General features: G+C 39.6%; 1 protein-coding gene across 4 annotated transcripts in view; it reads left to right on the top strand.

The window, feature by feature from the left end:
* The window catches only part of PDE5A (phosphodiesterase 5A), a 154080-nt gene that overhangs the window by 1031 nt on the left and 133086 nt on the right, over positions 1 to 19963 (top strand). Inside the window, exon 1 of one of the 4 annotated variants that reach the window (XM_055434149.2) lies at positions 42 to 180. The exons of 2 other annotated variants lie outside the window; for them this stretch is intronic. Coding sequence is in view for 1 of the 2 variants with exons in the window: in XM_055434148.2 (XP_055290123.1) it covers positions 1021 to 1046 (26 nt within the window). In the remaining variant the exon portion in view is untranslated. Of the gene's footprint in view, positions 1 to 41; positions 181 to 479; positions 1047 to 19963 lie in introns of those variants that run through there. One more of the 4 variants, XM_055434148.2, reaches the window with a different exon arrangement.

The following is a 19963-nucleotide window of genomic DNA, read 5'->3' on the forward strand; positions in this document are numbered from 1 at the left end:
ACCAAAACAGTGTTTGACCCCCTTCCCTGCAGCTCCGGAAGCACCATTTCCAACGCGGTCCCCGTGGCTCCGCTCCTCCCCCGTCCCCCTTTGCCCCGGCCCTGGCGGGGCGGGGAAGCCGGGGTAGGGGCGAGACCGAGAAGCAGCCCAAAGGCAGCACCATGCCGGAACCTTCCCAGAGTGAGTGCTGTCGTCTGTTGCCCCTCTTCCAGTCCCCTGGTTGTCCCGCGCTCTTCCTTTCCTTCGCGTTTGCGCGCAAGGCGGCGGCGTGGAAGGCGCTCCGCGGAGGGGCTGGCGGCGCGCACACAAAGGACGGCGGAGAGCTGACCCCGGGGGGTGGCAGGTCCCGCGCGGCCCGAGGCGACCCCGGAGGCCAGTCTTCCTGGTCCAGAGCCAAGCGCCGTGGCCGCTGCTGCGGAGGGCGGGGAGGAGGCAGCCTGTGCTTGGGGAGGAGGCTCCGCAGCGGACAGTCGAGGCGCGCGTGGGAAGCGCCCGCGGGAGAGTTGGAGCGGCATCGAGGCTGAAGCCGCGGGGCTAGGAGGGTGGAACGAAGAGTGGGACGCGGGCGTGTGCCCGGGAGCCGGAGAGTTGATGCGAAGCCGCAGCGAGGGCGAGGCTGCCGCGCGCGGACGCGGGCTGACTCCCAGGCGCACTCCTTCGGAGAAGGGGCCCGGAGCTCGCCGTCGCCGGCTCGGGGCAGCGGCCTTCGGGCAGCCGCCGCTGGCCGCCTCGGCCGGGAGGGAGGCGCGCGCGGGGCGGTGATGGTGGAGCAGCCGGCCGGGGCTGGCCGCCGCGCTCCCAGCCGCCGGCGCGCGGCCGCGGTCCGGCCTGGCGCTCCCCGCCAGGGGGCGGCGCGGCGCGGGGCGAGCGGGCGGCGGGCGGCGGCGCGACGGCGGGGACAGTAGCAAGCCGGCCTCGAGCGACCCGCCTCACCTGGGCGCGCCGTCGCCCCCGACGCCTCCTGCAGTCCAGGGTCCGCCGAGGCCGCCGGCTGTGCACCTCCAACTTCCCACGTTTGCTATGTTGCCTTTTGGAGACAAAACAAGGTACTTCCTTCAGCACTGCCCCCGTCTTTCCCGCTTTTCCCGGGGGGCGCGGTGGGGCCGGGGCTGTGCTGGGTGGTGGCACCCGGGTCACGCTGGCTGGGAGTTGCTTTATTGAAAATGCGTTCTTTGACGTTTTTGTCTTCCTTTACATTCCTGCAGATGTAATATTTTTGAAATCTTAGATGAGTCTTTTTAAACTCCCGTTTCTCCCAACGAACGTTCAGGGTTGCTATCGGTTTGATGACTTCGGGGGTTTGGGGACAAACCTTATCTCTTCTGTTTAATTACTCCGCCTTCCTTTTAAAATCCCCTTCTCCGCTGCTTTCGTCTTCTATCACAATACTTAATCTGGAGTGAGCAGAGGATAAACCCTGAATGAAAGTGGCTTCTTTCCGAAGGGCACTTTTCTGCGCGTTTGGGGTGAGCACTAACACCGTCTAGGCCTGGAACTACCCTTGCTGGAGGCCAGCAGTTTCTAGAGGCCGCCTCCTCCGAGGCCGTCTGTCCCCGGATTCCTTTCACCGTGTGCACACTTCCACCCTTAATGAATTGCAGCGCATAAGAGACCGGGCAGGAGGACTGGGCTGATCTTTTAAGTGTGTAGGGGGATGTTCTTTAGAGATGTTCCTTAGGCATATTATTAAGAAAGAACGAAATTATTTATTTAAAACTCAGCGTTAATATCCTTTTTCTTTGTTTTCTCTCCTCTCCCTTTAAAGACACAAACTTGGGGGTGTTTGGCGGTAGCTTTTAACTCATACATAAGAACACTTTGAGAATCTGCCAAAACTTGAAGACTAATATTTTTTCCTAATAAATGAATTAAGTAACATTTCTTTTCACATTTTTTTCCTCCGAAGTAACATAGGGTTAAAATATCAATTCTCAAAATTACACTACTTAGTGTAAAATTTAGATAATCTGAGACCGTTAAAGACTTTTTCTTTGGTTGGAGTTTTTATATTACAGTTGATGTTGAGAGTAGGCTGAACACTTTCTGTGATGTGTGTGTGTGTGTGTATATAATCTTGAGAGAAGAGTTTATGTTGAGTATAAGGTGGAAAACGAAAGTGAAGATATTCAAGAATAGTGCAGGTCCTCAGTTTTAGGAATTATAAAATGCTGAAAGTTGTCAGTGTGAAAAATGTCTTGTGTGTAGCCATAATTTTTTCTAGAAACAGTATTCCAGTTTGGGCTTATATTTGATAGCATTAACTGGAGACTTAAAATTTTGAGAGGCTGGACATAAAAATGCCAGCCTGCTAAACACCATGTGATTCACGTGGTTGTGGTAAAATCTTATTGCGGACACTAACTTTTCAGCTAAGTTGTGTGTGTGTGTGTGTGTGTGTTTAACAAGAAGCTCGTGTAACTTTGCTCCCCCCATTTTTTGAATTTTGTATGTATAAAATGAATACTGTTGTCATTCAGGAAACTTGTGAAGTAGAATAGTTCTGTAGGGGCAGTTTGCATGTTTCTTTATTTAAAATAAATTTGGATTTACTTAGATTGGCCATCTGTATCTGTAGACAGGCTTATTGGTAGACTATTTCCTCCTTATTTGATTTAATTGTTTGACATTTATGTATACTGAATGGTCTGCACCCAATAGTAGTCATTGAATAGAAGGAAGGTTCTGGCACTCCTAAACTCTCATTTAAACACCTGTGAATTTTGATTGACGTGGAAAGCAATTATTGCTGCTATACTACATTGTTTTCTATCATTATCTTTCAATACAGAGCTAAACACCTCCTTCAAAGCCAGAGCCTGCAACACACAAATAAATGGTTTTTAGCAATCAAAACCTGTTTAAGTGAGTTTGAGAGTATCAGTTGAACAATTATAATCTATTGGCATAAAAATTAGTTTGCAACTAGCAACTAAAACCTGTGGAAAACTACCACCCTTGCTGTTGTAGAAAACTTTGCAGTCCTACAGGTTTGAGATACCGTGTTCATTAAGGGCTTAAATGCTCCTGCCTTTGCAGATGAAGCCTTTCTGGTGCTAATGCCACTTTAACAGCTGTTATTCTTGACAGCATATTAGAATAATTTACCTTTCAATAGTTACTTAACAGCTCTGTGATTGTGGGCAGTGTTTTAATGTCATTTAGTATTGAGGAGGTAATATGATTGACTTTTTATTACTTTCTTTTTTACTAGACAAAAGCTTGAGAATATTTGGCATATACTGGAAATAGGAGATATTAAGTGGGGGCAACTTTTTATGACTTCTTGGATCAAAGTCCAGAAACAGAAGTTTGACACACCCATACAGTTTTCTATGATAGACTTTTTATTTAACACTGCAAAGCTGTGGTGAATTAGTTGGTGTTACGGGTTCGCTGTTTAGGATTCTTTGTTTGCTTGTTTTTAATTTTTTTTCCATCTCTTGAAGCTGTAATTATTATTTGCAAAATATTTTTCTTAAAGTCATATGATAGGTGTAAAATAAATATTGCTATTCACTCTTTAAAATGAATATTTCTATATAATATAGGAATATAACCTTTTCACAGTTTTCAGACGAACATTTTGTTAAACATATTTTGTTAAGTAGTCATTAAGGTTGAAGACAATAAAATCCTGTGGGTATTGACTTAGTTGGGCTTTAATATTATTTCTAATATTTTTACTATGGTAATTCTGGTGTGATAATGTTCTTTTATCCTTGTATTGCTTATAACCAGGGTCCTTATAGCTAGCTCTAAGGCACTTGTTAGTGCCCTAAAAGTTCTCATGTGGATTGAATTTGGATGTGATTGAATCTGGAATAATCCGCAGGAGCCCCTGAAATGATGCTTCTCATCACTCTTCTGTCACTAATGTTCTCAAGGTTTTCAATTTAGTTCCATTTTTAAAGCTCCCAATACAAGATCATGATTCCTAAAACTGTGGTAGAACCAATGCAGTGGCAGTCATAAATATCTCAAAATATATGTATTTGTTTAATAGTAATATACTACTTAGTCTTGTAATACATTTCATTAACTTTTTTTTCGATTTGTGATCTAAATATCTATAGAAATTGCTAATATTTTCGTGAAGTCATCTTCAGTCCCTAAAGATAAGCAACTTTTAGCATTTTGATTATGTCTTGCAACAGAATTTCCTATTTAGATAGTTCCACCTGAAGAAATGACTTGAGTCTTGTCTCTGATATCATTTCTTTTAAAATATTTGAAGGTGTTTTCAAGTTGTATGGGTAGAGTTTGTACCTTCACCCTTACCTGATTACAGAGAGTATGTCTTACCAAGATGCTTCGCTTCCTCTAGATTTGAAGACATGATTTAACTTAAAACCGCTTGAACTTCATAGTATATTTTAATAATGGTTGGGAGAAAGTTCTTTCATACTTAAAAAAGCTGGGGGAAAAAAACTGTTTGGTGTTTATTAGTTTGTCCCCCAAATATTTTTCAAACTAACAATTTGTTAACCTGCTGGAGGGATTGGGGGCGGGAGGAGAAGGGGACGACAGAGAATGAGATGGCTGGATGGCATCAGTGACTCGATGGACATGAGTTTGAGTGAACTCTGGGAGTTGGTGATGGACAGGGAGGCCTGGCGTGCAGCGATTCATGGGGTCGCAGAGAGTCAGACGCGACTGAACTGACTGGCTGACTGAACTGTTGTACTGAGTTGTTTTCTTTCTTTGTTTTCAGGGCTAAGTGTAGGATAAAAGCTCTTCTTAGGATAAAAGCCTTTGGTAAGGACGGCAGAATAATTAAATAAATCACTGAGTTGATTGATAGTGAAGGGTTGAAAAATGACAGAATTTTGAATGCAGAGTAGCTGTGCAGGACTTCCTAGGAGATTAGTTTAGCTGGACAGATACAGATTTAGTTGACCAATTGATGTGTGGCTGATTGATGTGGCCTTGGAAATATCTGATAAATCAGGTTCAGTTAAAAAAAAAATTACCTGTGAATTACAACCTAAGAATAAAAACTGAAGAAACTTTTCCATATGAGTCATTCACTTGATACTTAGCTCTGTAATCTTACTTACTGACTTGGTATTCTCATTTTATTTTGAATCTTTTTTTTTTTTCATGGTGTGAGTGCTTTATTCATTTTCTCTAACTGGTAGGAATTTATGTATATTGCCAACTAAATATCAGGCAGGTGAAGCAAACTGAGTGTTAAGTTTATAAGAATCATTCTGATAAATATTCTTAAAAGCTTCAAAAAGCCTTTTATTGAGTAGGACAGAAAGTTCCTTTATTTTTTTCCGGAAGATGTTATGGAAAAAAACAATCTTTTCCAACTCAATATATATGGATGTGTGTATGCGTATAAATATATATGCCTCGTTTATAGTTTGTAGTGAACTTGCTTTTTAAAGTCTTAGGTGCCATTGTTAGCTTCTGTGTTCTTTGAAACCTTTTCCTTGATTCTGAAACATAAAATAAGATTAACTTTTTCAGATTGTCTTTTCTGAATAATTTTATTACATCTAAAACTTGAGAGAGAAAAGTCTCCTATCTGATATAATATCGCTGGTAATAATCATGAAAAAAGTAACCACTTCTACTTTCTGTTGAATAAGCATGTTGAGGTTATAAGAACAGATCCTGATTTTATTTTTTTTTAAGCTGGTGAAATATTTAAAACACACACAGGATCTTTGAACTTTATAGAGCTGGAGATCATGTAATCCAGTGTTTCTCAAATTTAAATAACCTTCCCCTGTTAAAGAAAGACATTCTTATTGACATCCAGTACTTTAGTTAAAAAACTTTCGGTCACAAATGACAGAAATTCATGTTGAACTCGTACAAAATTGACATTCCTCGGGATTGGTTTGGATGTGAAATTCAGTGTGATGACATAGTCTTGTCAGTATTCTTTTTTTTTTTGGCCTGTATATATATCTAATCAATCTGTCTTTCCCCCTTTCTTCCCTCTATCCATCTCACCATCCATTCATCCCACCATCCATTCATGCCACCATCCATCCTTTTGATGCTGTGCTATATTGGTTTTATTCTCCAGCAGGCTTTCTTCATGTGCTGGACCATTTTTCTTGGCAAGTTTACGTGGGTCTTAAACTTTTGATGTTTGAGAAATACCTTCTTATCCATGTCAGTCCTCTCAGAATTATTTTGGCCTTACTTGCATAATTTGCTTGCTCTGGACCAACCTTTATTTCTGGAAGAGTAGGTTTGTCTCCTTACTTCGTTGGGTCTGGTAATCCATAGTGTGATGTGTCAGTGGGGGAGGAAAAGTTCCCAAACGAAAGTGATGTAAGTGCACCCAGAAGTTCCAGCTATCTGCTGTACCTAATATCGACTTTCTCTTATTTTAATGTTAGTTAAATGTGGAATTCTTAAGAGTAGGTATAATTTAATCATAGTTATAGCATTTGTGCAACTGCAATACCAAAATAAATGTATAAGTTAATTATGAATAAAATGATAAAACTCTAGCCAAATGCAAATTGACAACACTTATTAAATCATCCTTGCGGAGTGAATGTGGCCCTAATTGCAATACGATGCTGGGGTCTGGTGAGGTCATCTTGCCTTTGCTACAGTTGCATTGTGATGATTCATTTTTCCCACTGGTTCTCTCTCAACAGTCATGAAACTTTTAGTCCTATAGCACAGTACACCAGCTTTTGGTTTTACTTGACTTGAAAGCATATTTGCATATTAAATCTACCTCTTTTATTTTCTCATTATCCCAGAACCACTGGGCTGCAGTGTGACTGTAAACATGAATATAAACTTGACTCCTAAAACTGCAGGATAGTAGTTGGTTGGTTATAAGGTAGTCATCCCAGTAATTTAAAGTATACGTCTTTGTCTTTCTTTATTGTTGTTATTGTCATTAGTGTGAAAACACAGAATTGAAGCATTTCCATAGAAAAACTGTGTGTGTGCATGTTAGTCGCTCAGTTGTGTCTAGCTCTGTGTGACCCCTTGGACTGTAGCCCACCAGGCTTCTCTGTCCATGGGATTCTCCAGACAAGAATACTGGAGTAGATTGCCATGCCCTCCTCCTGGGGATCTTCCCAACACAGGGAATGAACACAGGTCTCCTGCATTGCAAGCTGGTTCTTTACCATCTGAGCCTACTGCTGCTGCTGCTGCTAAGTCACTTCAGTCGTGTCCGACTCTGTGTGACCCCATAGACGGAAGCCCACCAGGCTCTGCCGTCCCTGGGATTCTCCAGGCAAGAACACTGGAGTGGGTTGCCATTTCCTTCTCCAATGTGTGAAAGTGAAAAGTGAAAGTGAAGTCGCTCAGTCTTGTCTGACTCGTAGCGACCCCATGGACTGCAGCCTACCAGGCTCCTTCGTCCATGGGATTTTCTAGGCAAGAGTACTGGAGTGGCTTGCCATTGCCTTCTCCGTCTGAGCCTACTACAGATCTTCAAAACATACTTGCTTCAGACTCTGAGGGCTTCTCATACCTCAGATTGAGACATGCCAATCTAATCTTTTCTCCATGTCTAAGCTGCAAAATAAATTAACTTACATATTTACAGCATAGATTTTGGTTATTAGATTTTCTTTTAAATGTAAATAGATACTTCTTTAAGGAACATTTTTCATACATGTGATTATGAATGCATGGAAAATTGCAAAACATGTCTCTTCCAGCTCTTGGTCAAATTTGAGTGTAAAACCATATGAAGTGGTTATGCATTTTATTTATATTTGGTCCCAGTAAGCTTCTCAGATGTTTTCATAGCTGGAGAAGACTCGGGAACGTTAAATAACATTAGGCAGAATTTGTTTCTAATCCATGCCAGAAGCAAGGGAATTACTCACTGTAACATCAGAGTAGAGGTTATTGGACTAATCACTTGGAGGTGTCTCAGATCTCCCCTGTTTCATTTAATACCCTTTCATTTAAAAGTATGGTAATCTTTTATTCTTATTAACCTTTGCTTTTTTTCTTCTTTTTCAATTGAAGCATAGTTGATTTACAATATTGTATGAGTTTCAGGTTTACAGAAAAGTTATTCAGTTATATATGTATCAGCTTTGTATATATGTATAGTATGTATATTTTATATATATGTTCTTTTTTCAGATTCTTTTCCATTACAATAAACCATTACTTTTTAAAGGGGATGCTGTTTGGCCTTTGGTAGTGATACATTTTGTTGTGAGAAGCTGCTCAGCATATTGCAGGATGTTTAACATCCCTGGGCCTCAGACACTAAATGTCAGGAACACCCTGATTGTTTTGACACACATTTCCAAATGCCCCCCAAAGTCTGGCACCAGTACTTGGTGGAACCACTGTTCCGAGCCCTTTAAAATTTATTTCAGTTTACGATGGTTAAAGGCCCCAGGTAGGACAGATATAAGCTTCAACTCCCAAACTACATCTCTCTTAAGAGTATGATCTTTAGGTACTTTATTTGCTTTCTCTGTAAAATGTTAATAATAGCATTACTTCTAGTGTTCTTAAGAAATTTAAAGGAAATAATGCAGATTTTAAATCTTTTTTTAGAGTGATTTTCAATAGGTTACAATTTATTTTATGTTGGGAATCATCAGTGGTTTAATTATAAATGCAAGTTTGGGGAGTCATCCCCCTATTCTGATATGTGGAAATTAGAACAACAGAATAGGGATTTAATAGACTTTGTGTCCTCATTTTTAAAGTGAACTTTTATTAATGGTTTGAACAGAACCTTCTGAAGACTGTAAGGTACTGGAAAGGGAATTGGAATGGGAGTTCAGACCTCCCATCTGTGTCCCCGACTTGGTAACTGGCCCAGGTTAAAAACCTTGGCTTTATGTGAGATGGGAGGGATGAGAAATCAAGGCAGAGAGATTTATAAATGAGTTTAAAATTCTCTTTCATCTCTAAGCATTCTTGATTCTCACCAGAAGAGCAGAGTGTCAACTTCTCAGTTTTGAATAGTTTCCTTCTTTAAGTATTTTCCAAATAAGAGTGGTGGATCTAGGTCAAAGTGTCCAAACATGGCAACTAAAACTGTAAAATTAGGATCCAGGAGCAGGAGAAATATCTATTATATTTTATGTGAGTTTTTCCTACAGATGATTTTAGCCCATTTCCATATGTTATCAACCATTCTCTTACAGGAAATTAGTACACTCTTTTTGATTCTAGTATTAATTAGTTAATTCAAATGAAGTGCTTTTTCCAAAAAAGCACTGGAAAGAAAGAGAAAGCGGTGATGTTTTAATAGTGGCCTTAAAAACGTGTTCATGCATTGTGTTTTATGGATCATTCAGGGCCTGCAGCTTTTTGTTCTGTTTTATTTGAGGTGCCCTGCAAATCTCCCCAAATGTTATACCACACAAGGGTAACATCCGTGAGGCTTTAAGTATCAACCTACTTACAGAATTCCCCCAAGTAAGCCCCCTTGGGTAGGAACTAAAACAGACCGACTTTAATCCCTAAATCTCCTGCAGCAAATGTTAAAGCATTGTTTTTATCAAGTATTGAAACCATTCCCCAGCTTAAAATTATGGTTTTTATGAAATATTGTTATGGTTTTTATCATAGGCAGTTGTATATTTTATCACAATTGTTAAACAGTTTTATTATATCTTTGGTATTTAGAAACCACATCATCCTCCAAATTCTATAACTTATTTTTAGCGACTAAATTCTGAGTAGTAATAGAAAAACAAGTTATGCAACTAAATGATCAGCTCTTATTCTTTATGTATTATTTAGAAAATTATGTCATACGTAAGTAGTTATTGGTCTAGGGAGTCCATGTTTTTTCAATTCTAATTTGAGAAACTACAGACACTAAAACACCTTTTTTTGTTTTGCACAAGTGGTTTTGTAGAGAAATTAGTGCTTTTAAACTAGGAGCTTGGAAAACAAATGGCTAACATCTAGTTATTCTGTAGAAAACCATGAATAAATTCTTTTTATTTTTACAAAAAATTTAATTGCCTTTGAAAATACACTCCAGTTAATGTTTGATTAACTTAAAAACAGTAACTGTAATATATTAAACCCTTAGTACCAGACTCTATGCGATCACTTTATAGGTGTCATTTTTCTTAATTTTCTTAAGATGCCTATGAGGGTTAATACCCTTATCTCCATTTTATAGACAGCATAAATAATGCACCTGAGGTCTTATCTTAGAAGCAACTCGGGTTGAAGCCTAAGTCTGTCCCACCTGGGGTTCTTCATTCTCCACTGAAGTTCAGTGTCAGTATTAAGCAAAGGAAAGACTCAGAGATTTAATGTCATGAGAAATTTAACTCAGGAAGAGGCTGAGTTTCCTCCTGGTGCCTCTTAATGTGCAAGCCCTTCACTCAATGAGCTGCCTAGAGACTTTGCCCAAGTGGGCTTTGTTTCCATGTATGATTTTAGAGCATAAAAAGTGGGAACTCTCTAGTGATATCTTAAAATGGAATGGCTGAAAATGTAGGTACTAGACTGTTAATTATATCCTTAGTATTAGACTACGGATACCCTAAGTGCAGTGTATTTTCAAAGAATTTTTATCCTCTGGTACATTATTTTAGGCAAGAGTACAAAACACTTAAGCTAGTTGCTCTACAAGTAGGTTTCATCTAATTATATTTTTAGCTCATGAGAATTATTATATTTACATTAGAATTTTATACTGCTTTGTAAATTGTTTCCTTTTCTTGATGCCAAGAAATTTTCTTTGAAACCTAGACAAGGTATTTTAATTATTTTTCCCTTTCAAAGCATCTGGAATACTGAATATGTATTTTAAGGTATTCCTGTCTTTTTAAGATTCGTTTTGTAACCTGAGTGAGCAGTTCAACTTTGGTAGAAAGTGAAGTTATTATTGGATGGAGCTACTTTGTGTGTGTGTATCCCTTTTGCTAATCATATTTGAAATGCTATGTGAGAGCTTGTATTCACTCTGCAGTGTTTTGCATATCCTGTTTAATACTTCTCGATTATAGACATTTGGGAAAAACTGATCTAATTAGATTAGTGGAAAATTATATTAGTTATAATATAAATTATAAACTGTAGTTTTCCTTTCTATGATCGGTAGTGATATTGAGTGAAAATGAGAAATTGCCAAAGGGGAAAGTTTTCATCCTTCTCAGAGTGTGTGCCATCGTGTAGTGACTTTCCATTTTTTTAAGTGAATGTGCCTGTGTTCTCGGTTGCTCAGTTGGGTCTGACTCTCTGCGACCCTGTGGACTGCAGCCCACCAGAATCCTCTGTCCATGGGATTTCCTAGGCAAAAATACTGAAGTGGGTTGCCATTTCCTCCTCCAGGATTTTTAGTGAATATTACTAATCAATTTATAGAATTTTTGCAAAGTATGAGATAAAGTATAGGTGATATACAAAAATTAAAGCTATTTAAATATCCATTAAAAAAGATATTATTAGGTTGCTACCATTAAATTTAATCATTAGCTTGACTCTTATTTTAAGAATAATATATTTTTCATCTTCTTTAAAAATATGAACACATGGGATGTGTAGTATGAAATAGCACTTTATTTCTGCCATGTGTGTAATTTTGATGAGATAAACTCTTTATTACAATGATTAAAAGAAGAAAGAGACAATTCACCTAAACTTTCTGCCCCACAGATATCCTTCTGTTTTTTTTTTTTAAATCATTCACAAGTGGATGTATTCATTCCATTCCTTTGTATATTATTAAAGACCCCAAACGTCTGGCATTGAAAATGCCAGTACTCAGCCTTTACCTGCAGCAGCTGCTGGAACCTGGTTGCCTGGCCTTTTGAGTGCATAAACTCAGTTTTGTAGAGCGCTCCACCCACCCTGACACATTGTCTTGAAGGATGCAGTGCTGTTAACACTCTGAGGAAGCCTCGTGAAGTTAAAATATGCTAAAGATTATTCTTCCTGACACTGATTTTTATATTACATCATCATTGCATGGGCAAGACTCTAGAGCTGCTAGAGTCTTCAGTAAAGTAGGATATTAAGGAAGTAAACTTCTGGTTGGATTCATTGTTTTAAAAGATTTGAGATTTAAAATCCAAGTCACATTTATGATAACTCATAGCAAGTTTTTATCAGCTTCCAATTGGTTTCATTTCCTGCCATCTAATTAATATCAATTGGGGGGGTTCTTTACTTGCTCTTTTGAGGTTCCTTACTTCTTTACTTGCTCTTTACCTGCCTTGTGGGAAAGATGTTTGCAGAATCTGTGCAAACTTGTGTTACAAACTTGAAATCACAAATGGTATTCACATTTATGTTACCTGAGAGAAATAACTCCCAGCATTGATTTTGGTACCCTCCAGGGTTTCTGCATCTCACTTCCCAAGTGGTGCTAGTGGTAAAGAACCTGCCTGCCAGTGCAGGAGACAGGTTCGATCCCTGGGTCAGGAAGATCCGCTGGAGAAGGAAATGGTAACCCGCTCTGGTATTCTTGCCTGGAGAATTCCATGGATAGAGGAGCCTGGCAGGCTACAGTCCATGGGGTCAACAAGAGTGGGACACGACTAAAGCAAGTTAGCTCGGACGCAGGATTTTTCCAGTTATTGTAAGACATATTGTAAACGTTTAAGAACAAAACTGAACTGTTTACCCATTTTAAAAGAGCCATATAATTCATTTATGAGGTAAGAAATTTTTTGTGTAATAAAATATGGAAGGAAATAACTAACTAGAGGATAATAAAACAGATTTCGGTGAGGAGAGAAGGAATGTTTTGGATGAGATGTTAAACATCAGGATCTTGTCATTGATTATAAATTCTTGGCATTAACTTTTATTGCATTTCCTTTGGCTGTGGCTTTATTTCTAGCATCCAGGGCCTGTTGTCTTTCATTAACGGCCTTGTAAAAGTTAAATCAACTCAAAGATTTCAAGATGGTTGCTCTGTTTTTGTTTGCAGAGCAGTTAACAAAGACTTGCTTATACATGAAAGTAGGGTTTCTAAGGTATTAGAACCTCCAGCAGAGGATAAAATACCTTTGTGGAATTTGCATCCATTTCGTTCTTTTTGCTCAGACAGCTAGGATGTAATTTATGTAGAGTTGTGATGTAACTCATCTTTTTAGGGGGAAGCTTAGTGGGAAATCAGATTGATTATATTCTTTGCAGCCAAAGATGGAGAAGCTCTATACAGTTAGCAAAAACAAGACCAGGAGCTGACTGTGGCTCAGATCATGAACTCCTTATTGCCAAATTCAGACTTAAATTGAAGAAAGTAGAGAAAACCACTAGACCATTCAGATAAGACCTAAATCAAATCCCTTATGATTATACAGTGGAAGTGAGAAATAGATTTAAGGGACTAGATCTGATAGAGTGCCTGATGAACTCTGGACAGAGGTTCGTGACATTGTACAGGAGACAGGGACCAAGACCATCCCCATGGAAAAGAAATGCAAAAAAGCGAAATGGCTGTCTGAGGAGGCCTTACAAATAGCTGTGAAAAGAAGAGAAGCGAAAAGCAAAGGAGAAAAGCAAAGATATAAGCATTTTAATGCAGAGTTCCAAAGAATAGCAAGGAGAGATAAGAAAGCCTTCCTCAGCAATCACTGCAAAGAAATAGAGGAAAACAAGAGAATAGGAAAAACAAGAGATCTCTTCAAGAAAATTAGAGTTTCCAAGGGAACATTTCATGTAAAGATGGGCTCGATAAAGGACAGAAATGTTATGGACCTAACAGAAGCAGAAGATATTAAGCAGAGGTGGCAAGAATACACAGAAGAACTGTACAAAAAAAGATCTTCACAACCAAGATAATCACGATGGTGTGATTACTGACCTAGAGCCAGACATCTTGGAATGTGAAGTCAAGTGGGCCTTAGAAAGCATCACTACGAACAAAGCTAGTGGAGGTGATGGAATTCCAGTTGAGCTATTTCAAATCCTGAAAGATGCTGCTGTGAAAGTGATGCACTCAATATGCCAGCAAATTTGGAAAACTCAGCAGTGGCCACAGGACTGGAAAAGGTCAGTCTTCATTCTAATCCCAAAGAAAGTCAATGCGAACGAATGCTCAAACTACCGCACATTTGCACTCATCTCACACGCTAGTAAAGTCATGCTCAAAATTCTCCAAGCCAGGCTTCAGCAATATGTGAACCATCAACTCCCAGATGTTTAAGCAGGTTTTAGAAAAGGCAGAGGCACCAGAGATCAAATTCCCAACATCCACTGGATCACGGAGAAAGCGAGAGAGTTCCAGAAAAACATCTATTTCTGCTTCATTGACTATGCTATAGCCTTTGACTGTGTGGATCACAATAAACTGTGGAAAATTCTGAAGGAGATGGGAATCCCAGACCACCTGACCTGCCTCTTGAGAAACCTGTATGCAGGTCAGGAAGCAACAGTTAGAACTGGACATGGAACAACAGACTGGTTCCAAATAGAAAAAGGAGTATGTCAAGGTTATATATTGTCACCCTGCTTATTTAACTTATATGCAGAGTACATCATGAGGAAGGCTGGGCTGGAAGAAGCACAAGCTAGAATCAAGATTGCTGGGAGAAATATCAATAACCTCAGATATGCAGATGACACCACCCTTATGGCAGAAAGTGAAGAGGAACTCAAAAGCCTCTTGATGAAATTGAAAGAGGAGAGTGAAAAAGTTGGCTTGAAGCTTAACATTCAGAAAACAAAGATCATGGCATCTGGTCCCATCACTTCATGGGAAATAGATGGAGAAACAGTGGAAACAGTGTCAGACTTTATTTTTTTGGGCTCCAAAATCACTGTGGATGCTGATTGCAGCCATGAAATTAAAAGACGCTTACTCCTTGGAAGGAAAGTTATGACCAACCTAGATAGTATATTAAAAAGCATAGATATTACTTTGCCAACGAAGGTCCGTCTAGTCAAGGCTATGGTTTATCCAGTGGTCATGTATGGATATGAGAGTTTGACTGTGAAGAAGGCTGATCACCGAAGAACTGATGCTTTTGAACTGTGGTGTTGGAGAAGACTCTTGAGAGTCCCTTGGACTGCAAGGAGATCCAACCAGTCCATTCTAAAGGAGATCAACCCTGGGTATTCATTGGAAGGACTGATGCTAAAGCTGAAACTCCAATACTTTGGCCACCTCATGCGACGAGTTGACTCACTGGAAAAGACTGGGAGGGATTAGGGGCGGGAGGAGACGGGGACGACAGAGAATGAGATGGCTGGATGGCATCACCGACTCTGTGGACTTGAGTTTGAGTGAATTCCGGGAGTTGGTGATGGACAGGGAGGCCTGGAGTGCTGTGATTCATGGGGTCGCGGAGAGTCGGACACGACTGAGCGACTGAACTGAACTGAACTAGTGGGATTCTATAATAAATAACAATCTGTAGTATCTTCTTTGGACAAGGACCTAGATGCTCAGGGTATCTGTGGTCAGGCTGTTTCCAAATCATATTCAGACCCACTCAGCTTGTGGGCCTTTGCCACCAGGAACATGACCTTTCTACCGCCTTACTTTCTCCGAGTCTCTTGGCTGAACGTCATGAGGAAGTAAATACTCATTACCCCTTACGCCAGCCCTTCAGCTCCATTGGAAAGGGTCTAGGAGATAGCAGCATGTTAAGTTTGTGGAATAGGTTCTGAAACACTTCCATATGCATTTTCTAATTTGACTCGGACAGCAGTCCCGTGAGATGAGTGAAAGAATGAGAAAGAGAAGAAGCTGAGGGGCAAAAGGAGATGATGAGAGTTGACTGACCTAATAATCATCACCTATTGGTCTGCTGATCGTATAAGCACTCATGGACATCTTCCTGACCCGTTCAGAGAGCTGCCCATTTTTACAGTGAAGATCTTGTACTCAGGAGAAAATGAACTCCAGAGAAATAGTGATTGTTCAGTAGAATTATCTCCTGATGGCCAGTTTAGTATTCTTGACTTAATACTCAACGGAAGATAGTCACCGCCTTGCACTTCAGGAAGAAGTTAGAACAGGCAGTATATCCCCTACTGGATACAGGATGAAATTGAAACTCAAAAGAAGAAAATTGTTTGCTATTGGTTACAAATCCCATTGGTAACAAATGCTAAAGTATAGATTGGAATTTGGGCTTTATGACTAAAAACATGGCCTCTCGGTGCTTCCCAAGAATTTTTAGCAATGTATCAGCCTCCCTTATATAGTAGATTGCAGTTTGTTTTTTCTCTACTAAATATATGGTATGATTTGGACAGTAAAATGAAAAGGCTTGATGTAAGGAAGAATTTTCTGCCACAAATTATTAATCTAAGAGCTTTCAAAAGTTCAGGTACCATAATACACAGGATCCTTTGTGCTCTTTCAATGATACAGTTAGTTATTTGATGACACAGAGCTCATTGATGTGCTACACAGAACCTACCTTTTCTTTGATGTCTATCTGCCAACAATTTCAGTTGGGAAAAACAGAATATCAAATGACTAGTATGGTCATTTGAAATAAATTCAGTATAATTTGAATTTTAGATACTGTTTATATTAAAACTGTATTCATTGTTTATCTGGAACTCAGTTTTAACTAGTATCCAGTATTTTTATTTGCTAAGTCTAGCAAAATCACAGTGGATAGTGACTGCAGCCATGAAATTAAAAGACCCTTGCTCCTTTGAACCTAGATGGCATATTAAAAAGCAGAGACAAAGGTCCATATAGTCAAAGCTATGGTTTTTCCAGTAGGCATGCATGGATGTGAGATTTGGACCATAAAGAAGGTTAGTTCAGTTCAGTTCAGTCACTCAGTCGTGTCCAACTCTTTGCAACCCCGTGAATCACAGCACGCCAGGCCTCCCTGTCCATCACCAACTCCTGGAGTTCACTCAAACTCATGTCCATTGAGTCGGTGATGCCATCCAGCCATCTCATTCTCTGTCCTCCCCTTCTCCTCCTGCCCCCAGCCCCTCCCAGCATCAGAGTCTTTTCCAGTGAGTCAGTTCGTCGCATGAGGTGGCCAAAGTATTGGAGTTTCAGCTTTACCATCAGTCCTTCCAATGAACACCCAGGATTGATCTCCTTTAGAATGAACTGGTTGGATCTAAGCACTAAATAATTGATGCTTTTGAACTGTGGTGCTGGAAAAGACTCTTTAGAGTCTCCTGGACTGCAGGAAGATCAAACTAATTAACTGTTATGAAATCAACCCTGAATATTCATTGGAAGGGATGCTGCTAAAGTTGAAGCTCCAGTACCTTGGCCACCTGATGCGAAGAGCTGACTCATTGAAAAAGTCCCTGATGCTGGGAAAGATTTAAGGCAAAGGGAGAAGGGGGCAGCAGAGGCTGAGATGGTTAGATGGCATCACCTACTCAGTGGATGTGAATGTGAGCAAACTCAGGGCTAGTGGAGGACAGAGGAGCCTGGTGTGCTGTGGTGCACGGGGTCTCAAAGAGTCAGTCATGATCTTAGTGACTGAACAACAACAGCAATGCAACCCTAAGAATTACTGTTATCTTGAACACATTTATTATGCATTCTTTTCAGTGAATCATTTTAGGTTTATAAACCCTGGCCTGTTTTGAGAGAAACAGGCATGGGATTCAGTCAGATTTTTTTAAGGACACTATCCTTCAGAGTTTTTGTTCTGAGTCCCTTGACACAGTGTTTTTACGTCAGTGGTTTAGTGTGCCATCCTTTTGTGGTCTGGATGGAAAGAATTACGTTAGAGGATGTGCTGTTACAAGCGAGTGTGTTCTTTCTATACTGTATATGTTTAAATTTGATTTTTTTACTCCTTCTACTGCATCTGGATGTTGTGAAGTGTCTTCTTCATGACAAACATTGATGTTCTGGAAACTTTTATATTCTTATAGGTTATAAGACTTCGAATAGGAAACCTAGATTTGATTCCTAGTTCTGCTACCGGATAGCAGAGTGTGTTTGGTTCAGCCGTTTAATTTAGCTTCTTAATTTAGAAAGTAGGATTGTTAATACCTGCCTCACCAGGTTTAAATAGAATGGTGCTTTTTTCTTCCAGCATCTCTGATAGACATATTTTTCAAAATCTCATCGACTCAAGGAAGAGAAAGAAGGGAAAGTAGAGCTCCTGTCTCAGGCCATAGAAGTGATTTGCCCCAGTCAGAGCTATCAGTCAGGTTTCTTAAATCCCATATGGTATACTTACCCTCATATTTGACATGTTCATCTTTCCATCTTTATTCATTTATATGCAAAACCCACTTCAGTACTCTTGCCTGAAAAATCCCATGGACAGAAGAGCCTGGCAGGCTATAGTTCATGGGGTCTCAAAGAGTCAGGGATGACTTTAGCAACTAAACAATGACATATAACTTCGTATGACAGCAAAATTCAGTATGTGTATAAAGCAACTTCTGGGTACATTATAGGTCTCAGCTTGGGGAGGAGAGGTCTGGGCCTGCTCACTCCTGTATCCCTGGTGGCAGTGCAGTGCCTGACGTGCACAAGGAACTTCATGAGAATAATACAGTCTAGAGCAAAGGACACTTAAAGTGAATCCAGTTAAAATGAAAAAGTATCAGTGAAAACGTTTTGATTGGAACTTTACTTTGAAAAATGGAACCACAGGTTATGAAAGTAAATTTATTTGAGATCTAGTAAAATTTAAATTATAATGGAAACTCCAAGCTAATTTGTAAAATAGTTTCTGGCAAATAACTTTACTTGTTTGACATTTGCAACAAAATCATAGAGTTTTTTTTTTCCCAAATACAGTTTTTTAAAATTAACATTTAAAGATCTTCGGTTTTTCCAGCAGCATTTCTTAATCTAGAATGCACTTATTTGAACAGAATTCTCTTTTCAGGTATTTGTTATGTTAATGATCCTTGTTGATTTTGTTAGCTGGTTTTTAATTGGGCTTAACCTTTAATTTTCAGTGGCTTTATGTAATATTAGAATAGTCTCCAACATCACTTTGTTCTACTTCTAGAAATTCTATATCTTATGTAAGTTTACATTTCAGTCTGCAAGTGATTTGTATTTGCAGAGCTTAAAGAACAGATGATCAGTACTAGTCTTAGGAAAGAAGGCTCACTTCACATAGCCACATAGGTCATGCACTGCAAAACGTCAAGGGATGTCTGAAAGGAGAGAAGTGTAAGAGATGATTTAATATTATTTATGGCTGGTTTATAAGTAATTGTTTTCATGTTATGATAACTTATGTTTTCCTCCACAGGCATATATATCTACAGGGACTCAGATAATCAATAATGTGGTCTCGAGAAAACCTTTCCCCATATGACTGGTGGTTAATAAAAATTGTTGATTGAATGACTGAATATACCAGATCTACTTTTCCTGCGTCATTTAATACTGAGTTCATTTCTCCAAGAAAGTATCTAGAAATACAACACCTGTGGGACAAATTAAACATAATAATGCAAAATATCTAACAAAGAATGTGGGGGCACTGGCTGTTTAAGATGTATAACAGGCCCTATGGGATAAATGAGGGTAAAGTAGCCACGGTCAGTTATGAGGCTTACATCCAAGGGGTGGTGACCATTAATAGCTAAAACATAATGTTGATTTTCTAAGCATTCAAATTTTCAAAAGACTGTTGTCCTTTTTAATGTAGTTAGTTTAGGAGGCTTCATTTATTTATTCACTTCACTCAGATATTTATCAGGGACATAGTATTAATATGTGACAGACATTTTCTAAGTACAGGCATGCAGTTGTTAACAAGACAGATGAGTATGAAATTTACATCTCCTTGGAGGAAACAGACAGTAAACCAACAGGTTAATAAACAAGAAAAATAGATGATAGTAAGAATTCATTACCACTGTAATGGCAGAAAGTGAAGAGGAACTAAAGAGCCTCTTGATGAGGGTGAAGGAGGAGAGTGAAAGAGCCGGCTTAAGACTAAATATTAAAAACAAAAAAAAACCAAAAAGCTAAGATCATGGCACCTGGCCCCATTCAGTTCAGTTCAGTTCAGTCGCTCAGTCTTGTCCGACTCTCCGCGACCCCATGAATCACAGCACGCCAGGCCTCCCTGTCCATCACCAATTCCCGGACTTCACTCAA

Source organism: Moschus berezovskii, chromosome 5 (assembly GCF_049115385.1).
Source record: "Moschus berezovskii isolate FMDL1 chromosome 5, NW_MosBer_1.0, whole genome shotgun sequence".
NCBI lineage: Eukaryota > Metazoa > Chordata > Mammalia > Artiodactyla > Moschidae > Moschus > Moschus berezovskii.